At 56.5% G+C, this 9,296-nt stretch overlaps 1 protein-coding gene across 2 annotated transcripts; it reads right to left on the bottom strand.

Annotated features, from left to right (window-relative positions):
* Nucleotides 1-3,278, bottom strand: GSC2 (goosecoid homeobox 2). Of its 2 annotated transcripts, XM_078436026.2 has the most exons (3): nucleotides 2,991-3,278; nucleotides 2,635-2,888; nucleotides 1-2,067 (listed from the first exon to the last, which is right to left on the bottom strand). In XM_078436026.2, exons 1-3 carry the CDS (start codon nucleotides 3,244-3,246, stop codon nucleotides 1,963-1,965), a joined length of 615 nt encoding a protein of 204 aa, XP_078292152.1. In that variant the 5' UTR covers nucleotides 3,247-3,278; the 3' UTR covers nucleotides 1-1,962. The 2 variants fall into 2 exon arrangements, with proteins under 2 accessions (XP_078292152.1, XP_060468977.2); XM_060612994.3 differs by having other exon boundaries at nucleotides 2,635-3,278.
* Nucleotides 3,279-9,296: the final 6,018 nt, after the last annotated feature.

Raw genomic sequence — 9,296 nt, 5'->3', positions numbered from 1 at the left:
GGCACCTACAATGGTCATGGTAAGGGATGACAGCACTTTCATCAGGTTGGTACTGTTGAAGCTGGGGAAAAAATAGCTTCTGGGATTGTTTTTGGAAGAAAAATGGATTTGCTGCTGGCCTGGGATGGTGGGTGAGGGAGAAGAGGGGTGTGGGTAATTGCGAGTCCTCTGGTTCATGCACCTGGTTTGCACAGGGGAAGAATTTGCCATGGACAAGGTGATTTTGAGTCACAGTGGGCTTCCACATGGAGAGGTCAAGGGGATACATGGACAGAAGTATCTAGTTAAGGGAAGAGGCCTGGGCTGGAGATGTACATGTGGAAGAGAGAAGGGAATTGGAGTCTAAAAGAGGCAGTGATAAAGCAAGGAGAGAATGGAGAGGAGAGGGCCATGCCTGGGGTCCAGCCTGCAGGACACCTATGTTAACGGGCAGCTTGTAGGGGTGAACCTGCCAAGAGGTTCAGCTAGAGAGAAAGGAGAGAAATCAGAAGGACAGTGTAGCCACTGGCCCCTTGAAATGGAGCTCTGATCATGGCTGCCCTCTACAATGACAAAGAGCCAATGGGGGGCTGGGGTCCCAGAGATGAGGGTGTTCCAGACTGCAGGGAAGCTCTGCAGGAGGGCTGGGCAGTATCCAAGGATAAGGCCAGGGTTCGGGAGAAAAGAGCTTTGTGACAGCCAGAAGTGTGCATCCTGAGAGGTGAAGGTGAGTGCTGCTGTCCTGGAGGCATCCGGCAGTGTTAGAGCAGCACTGGCTGGGGACATCATGCCTGCTCAGCTTCTGCACCTTTAATGAATGGATTGTGTCTCCTTTCAGATGCCCCATCCCCCAACTTCTTCCAGGACCTGTGAGGAGGCAGAACATGGTCCCCAAGCCAGATGATGGTGTTAGGTGCCTTGAACCCACCGTACAGGCCTACTGGGGAGAGTGAAAGCCTCATTTTCACACTGTCCTTCACCCTAGGGCTGGGATGTTGGAGAGGAAAACAGATATTCCAAGGCAGTGGCAGGGGGTGTGGTGCATCCTCCCCAGTCAAACCTCCTCTTGCCCCAACAGGATGGCAGACACATAGCGTGTAAATCCCCCAGAAGGAGGAGGCCAAGGATCTCTACCCGTTCAGTACCTAAAGGCCAGTGCAGACCCCCAGGGTGCTAGGTCATGATCTGTGGGGTAGTCTGCTGTGCTGGGGAGCACAGAAACTGAGGACTCACTGGGCTGTGCTCCCCAAGACCAGCTGGCCCCCACCCCCTGGATGTGGGAGTGAAGTCATGGTGGACTTCGAACTTTGGACTGCTTTTGTGCCGTTTGTAGTTGCTTGTTTATTTCCCAGTATCCAGGCAAGGCTCACAGAATTAAGGGGCAGGGTAGGGGGCTTCTGGAGATGACCTCATCCAATGTCCTCATCCTATAGCTCTGGACAGGAAGGCCCAGTGCAGGACATGCGAGCTGACAACCCCAGAATGCACAGAACACCCCCCTCACCCCCTTGGCCATGTCAAGAGACCTATGTCCATGCTGAGAAGAGGCGGGACATCAGCATACCCCAGGAGGGAGAGGAGGATTCTGGGCCCTCCTGACAAGGGGATGGTTCCTGTCCTGGAGTTGGTGGGGAGTTGAGGAAGCTTAACTGCTCTGTGCCCTGCTCCCAGCAACCAACAACCCCCCACCCCCACCCCGCTGCAGCTCCCGGGGAATCTCCCCGACCCTAGTCGCTGGAAAGGAGAGCACCTGGAGATGCTCAGCGTTCCCTCCTTTCCTGGGGCAGGTGACACAGGGGGTGGGCACGGGAGCTTCTCTGCTGTCTGGCAGAGAAGCTCCTGCCTTGAGCACTAGCTGCAGGATGCAGGAAGCCTGCAGGCGGGAAGAGGTGTCCTCTGTCAGCACCATTTCGGGTCGATCTGTCCCCTCCCTGAGCCGGCCCCAAAGGGCCCGGCCAAGCCCGGGAGTGGCTCCCAGAGCCATCAGCAGCTCTCCTTTGCGGGCTTCTTGGTTCCGGGGAGGAGCCTCGAGGTCGCTGACGCGCGCTTCTGATGTCGCCACTTGGCCCGGCGGTTCTTGAACCAGACCTGATGAGCAGGAGGGACCGCTCAGATCCAGCCCTGGGACCCGCGTCCCTCCGGACCCTCATAAGTGGACCAGGCAGGGAGCTTCCCGACAGGGATACGGGCAGGAGAGGGCTGGGGAGCCGGCACGGGGGCAGCGGCACCCACCGTCTCTTAACCGCTGCGGCTCGGGCTGCGGGACGAGGACCACTTTCCCACCCGGACCAGCCCTCTCTCGGCGTGCCTTCCCCCTCCCCCGCAAGGCGCTCCGGACGCCCATTCTGCAGCTTGGTGCTCTTTTCGAGCTTCCCAAATTCGGGCACGTGAACGCGCGTCTCATTTATCAGGGAGAATTAAAAAGTTTGAGCCAAAGTTAAAGAAAACTAGCCTTATCTCCCCTCCAGTTCCAGTGACACTTTCCGGCACTAGCCTGCCCCGCCCGCCCTCGCCCCGGAACCGGCCCTGCGGCCCACCGAGGTTCCCGGGCCTCCCGCGCCTCCCCGCCTTCGCGCCAGGGCCATCTTTTCAAAAGAAGGAGGAAGGAAGCCAGCCGGCTCGGACCCTCTCGCCGTCTGGCGGGCGGGCACCCACCTCCACGCGTTCCTCGCGCAGGCGGATGCGGCCGGCCAGGCGCTCGCGCGTGCCCACGTCGGGGTACTGATTCTGCATGAAGAGCGCCTCCAGCGCCTGCAGCTGCTCCTCGCTGAAAATGGTGCGGTGGCGCCGCGTGCGCCGCTGCGGGCCGGGACCGCCGGTGCCGGGCAGCGCCCCCGGGCCTCCCGTGGGCGCGGCCAAGGGCAAGGGCGCCGCGGGGCCCAGCCTCAGCGGCCACGGCAGCCGCGCGCCTGCGGGGCGAGGGCGCGGTGAGGCGCGGAGCGGGGGCCGAGCTCCGCCCAGACCGCCCCGCGCCCGGAGGACCCCCGCGCCCGCGCCCTGCTCCCACTCACCCAGCCCGGACGCCGGCTCCGGGGGCCCGCGGGGCGCGGCGCGGGGTCCGCAGCAGCAGCAGCAGGCGCAGGGCGCGGCCTCGGGCGCCCCGGGCTCTCCGGATTCCGCGGGGTTCTGGTGGCCGGCGGGCTGCGGGGTGCGGGCGGCCCGTGCCGGGGGGCTCCGCTCGGGCAGGTTGGAAAGGATGTGCTCGATGGAGAAGGGGCAGGGCCGCCCGGGGCCCCTGCGGCTCACCGCGCCCCCCGCCGCAGCCATGCTGGCCTGGCCCCACGGCCACCGCCGCAGGAATATATACGTCGGGGGGAGCGCGCTGTAATCCCCGGGCCGAGCGCGGAGTCCACGCGGACTAATCCCGCCGCGCCGGCCAGGGGCGCGCTAATCCTTGTCTGCGGCGGCAGGAAATCCTTCCCCGCATCAGCGCGGGGGCTAGCCGGGCCGCGGGGAGGGGGCTACCAGGAAGCCCTCAGCCCCGCGTCGGTCTTCCTGGCCCCGAAAGGCTGGCAGGACTCGCGGGCACGGAGGCTCCACGGGGAAGGCGCGGAGGGCCGCATCCCCCGGCCCGCGGATCCTGGCGGTCCTCGCCCCGCTTTGGGAGCAGCGGCCTGAGGATGCCCCGACCTTGAAGGCCCCCCGCCCCCGTTTGCCCTGGCGCCTCTTGGCCCAACACTTGGGTACTTCCTCCTGTAGCCACCTAAACCAGGGCTAGCACCTAATCCCCTTGGGGCCCTACAGAGGTGTATGAGCAAGTCTGGAGAAACCCACCAAAACTGCCAGTCTCTTGGCTCCAAGACTGTTAGGCTCCAACCCTCAATGGGACCCAACTCTATTGGCAACCCCACGATCCCACTGCTCTTTGGCCGCCAACTCATTTCAGTGGCTTCCACTCATTTCAGAGCTGGGTCTCAACCTCCTGGAGGAAATGGGGGTGGAGCAGGAATCCACCTCTGCTCATCACTGAACATGAAACCCCACTGCCCGTGCCCCCAATTCTCTACCTTCTCTACTGAGTCAGGGGAGCCTTCCAGACACCATCCAAGGGCCCACTCCAGTGGTCTGGAGCGACCCCTCCTTCGGCTTCCTATATGTCCTGGAATCCCCTCCGAAAAACATTAAACACCCCTGCCCCACCCTCTTCATAGCCATGCTTCTCAAGCTTGCATGGCTTGCACGGGCTGTCCACCTCCTTACTCTTCAGGCCAGTCCGACTGTCCACACTCTCCTCCCCTGATCCCAGGTCATGCTGCCCAACATTGCTGATGACTTGTACTTTGTGAAATTCACTGAAGACTGTTCGTTTCAAGTAAGTAGCACTGAACAGCCAGCCAGGCAGTTCAGCGAAAGACCCTCTTCTCTGGACCTCTGAAAAAGGTTAGTGCTCACGGGACAGAGCAACAGACTGCCTGGTTTATATCCCAGCTGTCACTTTCTGGCCGTGGGACCTTCCATAGTGTCCTTCACCCCCCTGTGCCTTGGTTTCCCAATCTATAAACTGGCATCATAATAGCAATCTAACTCAAGAGGTGCTCTTAGGACTCAACCAATCACTATGTGTGAAACATTAGAACTTGGTTGGGCATGTGGGGGTTCCGTGAATGGTGGGTGCCATTGCAGGGCAACGCACTCACATTCCCAGCCTCTCCTCCCACCTCACACATCCTTGTTCAGACTCCTTTGCTGACTCCAAGCTGGTATCAGTGAAAAGACTTTGGACGTCAGGTGGCAGAACCTGCTGACTCAACTCCTGACACAAGAGTCCTAAAAAAAGGACTCTTTATTGCCCAGTTTATTTATTTCGAGAGAGAGAGAGAGAAAGCACGAGTCGGGGAGGGGCAGAGAGAGAGGAGAGAATCCAAGCAGGCTCTGCACTGTGAGCACAAAACCCCATGTAGGGCTCGAATCCATGAACCACAAGATCGTGACCTGAGCCAAAGTCTGATGCTTAACAGATTGAGTCACCCAGGCACCTCAGAACTTGTTAATCTACATGCTCAGTGAAGAAACCGTCACCTTTGTGAGTGGCTCTGCCACTCTCAGCCTGCCTCATGGTTACAATAGGGCTGCCACAGCCCTATACCTCCCATCTCTTCCCATGGATGCTGGGGGAAACCTCTCCCAGCACAGAACCTTCCTCATAGAACCGCACGATCACCATTAGTTCAGAGAGACACATGGGGAGGCACACGGGGATTGACTACCCATCAAGCTCCCTGGAGTTCTGCCAGGATGGGGGCAACAGAGTCAGTGATCAGGAAGATTGTGCCCTCCTCCTCCCAGCCCTGGCAGTTTCTCCATCCCTCCCCATTCCCACCCTGGGTGGTCACCTCCTGCAGCCTTGAAGCTTCAGACACCACCTCTGTGACAATGACTCCCAAGTTGATACCTCTGGCCTGACCTCTCCCTCTGCTCCAGGCTAGTATCTTCCAAGAACCTGTTCTATGTCCTGGTATTTCCTCACCTTGATAAATGTGTCACCTACCCACCTATCCACCTGGGTAAATGCACCATCTCTTCACCAGTCCACCGTGGTAAAGGGGCCCACCACCCCTTGGTGCCTTCCAAACATATCCAGGAATTCCTTGGCCCTTCTCCCTTCAAGAACTGAAATCCAGGGGCGCCTGGGTGGCGCAGTCGGTTAAGCGTCCGACTTCAGCCAGGTCACGATCTCGCGGTCCGTGAGTTCGAGCCCCGCGTCAGGCTCTGGGCTGATGGCTCGGAGCCTGGAGCCTGTTTCCGATTCTGTGTCTCCCTCTCTCTCTGCCCCTCCCCCGTTCATGCTCTGTCTCTCTCTGTCCCAAAAAATAAATAAAAAACGTTGAAAAAAAAAAATTAAAAAAAAAAAAAAAAAAAAAAAAAAGAACTGAAATCCAATTCCCTTCCCCTTGAACATGGGCTGGCCTAATGACTCGCTTCTAACCTCCAGAGTGCAGAAGGTCGCAGAAGTGACACTGATTGCCGAGGCCAGATTGGACAGCTAGGTGATACCGCTCCTCTCTCTCCCTCATCTTGGGATGCTTGCTCTTCGAGCCGGCCACTGTGCTGCGAGGAGCCACCAGCAGCCCCAGGAAGAGGCACATGTGGAGGTATTCCGGCCAGGAGCTGCAGCTGAAGGGCCAGCCAATGGCTAGCACAGAGCATCGTGAGTAAGCAAGGAAGCATTAGGGGTGGCTCCCGTCCCAGCTACCATCCACTGTCACCATAAGAGAGTCCAAACCAAGCTAACAATAGAGAAGATGGGTTATGTGTTCATAGCACTGAGTTTGAGGTGCCTGTTGCGTAGCCCTGGATGACCAGATGGGTTCGGTACCAGAATAGGATGCTGCCGATACACACCCTAAGTCACAGGACATTGGCCTTGGGACTGGACAGTGGGTGGGAGCAGGAAGGAGCTGCTGGGACTGACAGTGGGGTCTTAGAGGGAGGTGAGAAAAATCGTACTGGAAGATGGAAGAAAGGAGACCCTTGCTGTGGAGTGGCAAGAAGCCTAGCAACATTGCCACCTGTAGTAGCACAGGAAGTAGGACAGCTCCCCTATGGGTTAGATGGTCCAGCTGAGGAGATGTCCTGTGAATGTTTAGAGGAGTCCTGTTCCTCATTGCCAAAGCTTGGAAACAACTCAGATGCCCGTCAGCTGGTGAGTGGATGAATACGCCATGGTCCACCACACCAGGGAGGGGCCCAGGGTGGCAGTGAGTGACACACGCAGCAGTGCAGGGCCATGTCAGAAGATTGTGCTGAGTGGGAGAAGTGGGTCTCAGAAGGCTCCATACTGCGCGAGTCCATTTATATAACACTGAAAATGGCCACAGGTCTGGGGAACGGGTCAGTGGTTTCGGGGGGGAAGAAGAACCGGGGGGGGGGAGTTTTCTGGCTAGCACCTGAGGGAGGCAGAGGGGAGGGTGAAATGCTGAGGGGGATCCTGGTTCCATCGCAGCCCGGTGGGGTCTGAGACCACCTTCAGTGAGGTCAGGGCGCACAGTCTCTCTCACTAAGGTGGCTCCCGTCTGGCCAATGCTCCAGAGAAAGGGTCACCTGCAAGTGACCAGCTCACACTGGGAACACTTACCCCAGCCCTGCCACACTCAGTTCATTGCATTTAGATCCCCAGGGTTCTGGTTGGGCACAATTTCTGTACATATATAGGAAAGGAAAGCTATTGGATGGGCTGTGGTCCCTGCTGCTTAAGTTAGTCCTGAGCCTGTAACCAGGTGCCATGTGTTTCCGGCCCCCCCCCCCACCTTCTCTAGCTCCCACTCTCCCAGGAGCACTTAGCACTTCTGAAGGTCTGGGTGCCTCACCTGATGACCCAGATGCTCATCCCTGGGGGCGTGAGCCCCTGGGTACCATGCCCTCCTCAGGTTGTGCTGGCTGTAATGGCCCATTTGGTGACAGCTGGGGAGGGAGCACCACAGGACATCCAGTGGATGGGAAGATCAAACATCCCTGTTCCTAGGATCTGGATCCAGTACCCCTGCCAGCATGGGGGCCTTTTTGCTTGGTGGTATGAAGAGCCCAGAGTGGCCTGGTAGCTGTCATAGTGTATGTTTTGTGCCACTCTTACTGTGTTCCTGGTGAGATTACCCCCTTCAGAGACCCAGAACCTAACCTAAAGTTTCTAGGATGAGGACACAAGTTTCCCAGTGGGGTCGCTGGGAGTACCGGGGAGCAGGGTGTCCCACCTGGACCCCTGGGTCCACCAACTGAAAAGCTGCCACGTGTCACACTAGTTCTCTAGGTGCCTCTTCTCCGGACTTCCTTGTCTCTAAACTTCTCTTCTTGCTCTGTCCGCTCCCCGCCCCCCCCCCCCCCCCCGCCCGAAGCTACTAGCTCAACTGTTTACTGTGGCAAACAGGGCTCCGTATCTTCTTTTCCTAGACACTTTCCCCTCCCTACTACGTGGATGATACAGTGCCCTGGAGAAGTCCTACCCTTTGGAGGGCTTTCCCCTCACTGCTGTCATTCAGGGCCACCAAAGGTGCAGAGGCCACAAGGGGGTGGCAGTCACTTGCTTGTGCAGCTTACCCGTGTCTAGATGTGCTCAGAGCTGATCCTGGCAATGCACCTCCATTGTACCTTAAGTCTTGGTGCCTCTGACAGTATTCAGCTCTGATGAGCCACCTGACCATGTGGTTACTTAATAGCCCAAGGTCAGATGCTCATTTCCTGTTGGGGCCCAGTAACATTCCAGGAGCTGTTTTGTGAATGGCGTGTGGCATGGTCTCACTCGAGAACCCTAAGAGTTGGCACTGAAGCTCTCTCACTGGAACCTGCCGGAGGCCCCACTTGAAAACTTTCTCTGCCATAGCATTCGCCACGGGCTCCGCCAGACCCCTGGGCCAGGCACAGAGCTGCTTGTGCCAAAGCCTGGACCTGCTGCAGACCTCTTTCCGCTCTGCGCTCTGCGCAAAGCTGGCATGCGTGGAGCCAACAAACCGCTCATGGCAGTATTCCCAAGTACAGAATGTCAGGCCTCCCAAACCCAAAGAAACCTGCAGTGTATACTTTCTTAGTGATAGGAGGTACAGGGCACAATTTGTCCTTTACTTTGAGGGAATGTTCTAGCATGGAACATCTAGCATAGGACCACTGGAGTCCTAGAGACTTGGTTTATCTTTTCATCATTGGGTTGTAAGAGCTCTTTGTATATTCAAGATACAAGTCCTTATCAGATATATAATTTGCAAAATCTCCCATTCTATGGTAGTTTTCCACTTTCTTGACGGTGTCCTTTGAAGTATGACATTTGAAAATTTGAATAAATACATTTTTTTCCTCTGCTTTTTTTTGGTTTGTTTGTTTGTTTGTTTGTTTGTTTGTTTGTTTTTAATGCTTTGGTGTTGTACCTAAGAAACCATTGGCTTGGGGCGCCTAGGTGGTTCAGCCGGGTAAGTGCCCAACTCTTGATTTCGGCTCAGGTCATGATCTTATGGTTTGTGGGATCAGGTCAGGCTTGGGATTCTCTCCTTCTCTCTCTTGCTTCTCCCTTACATGCATGCACATGCGCTCTATCTTTCTCAAAAAAATAAATAAACATTTTCAGAAATCATTTCCAAATCCTAGAGCACGAAGATTTACCCCAACGGTTTGCAGTTTTATAAAGTATACATTTTACAGTTTTAGTTCTTACACTAATTGATGTTGAGTGAATTTTTTAATGATTTTATTTTTTAAGTAATCTCTACTCCCAACATGGAGCTTGAACTCATGACCCCTAGATTAAGAGTCACATGCTCTACTGACTGAGCCAGGTAGGCACCCCTTGAGTGAATTTTTATATACGATGTGAGGTAAAGGTCAACTTCATTCTT

This window comes from Panthera onca, chromosome D3, assembly GCF_046562875.1.
Source record: "Panthera onca isolate mPanOnc1 chromosome D3, mPanOnc1 haplotype 2, whole genome shotgun sequence".
NCBI classification, from domain to species: domain Eukaryota; kingdom Metazoa; phylum Chordata; class Mammalia; order Carnivora; family Felidae; genus Panthera; species Panthera onca.
Note: the sequence above shows the minus strand (reverse complement) of the source record. Positions and strands in the feature narration are given on the sequence as shown.

Bases quoted from the DNA above. Each gene is read 5' to 3' on its own strand.
- GSC2 (XM_060612994.3), bottom strand. From the start codon at position 3,246: ATGGCTGCGGCGGGGGGCGCGGTGAGCCGCAGGGGCCCCGGGCGGCCC. The intron at 2,068-2,634 runs GTGGGTGCCCGC...CCTGCTCATCAG, and splicing joins TGCGCGAGGAACGCGTGGAG to GTCTGGTTCAAGAACCGCCG.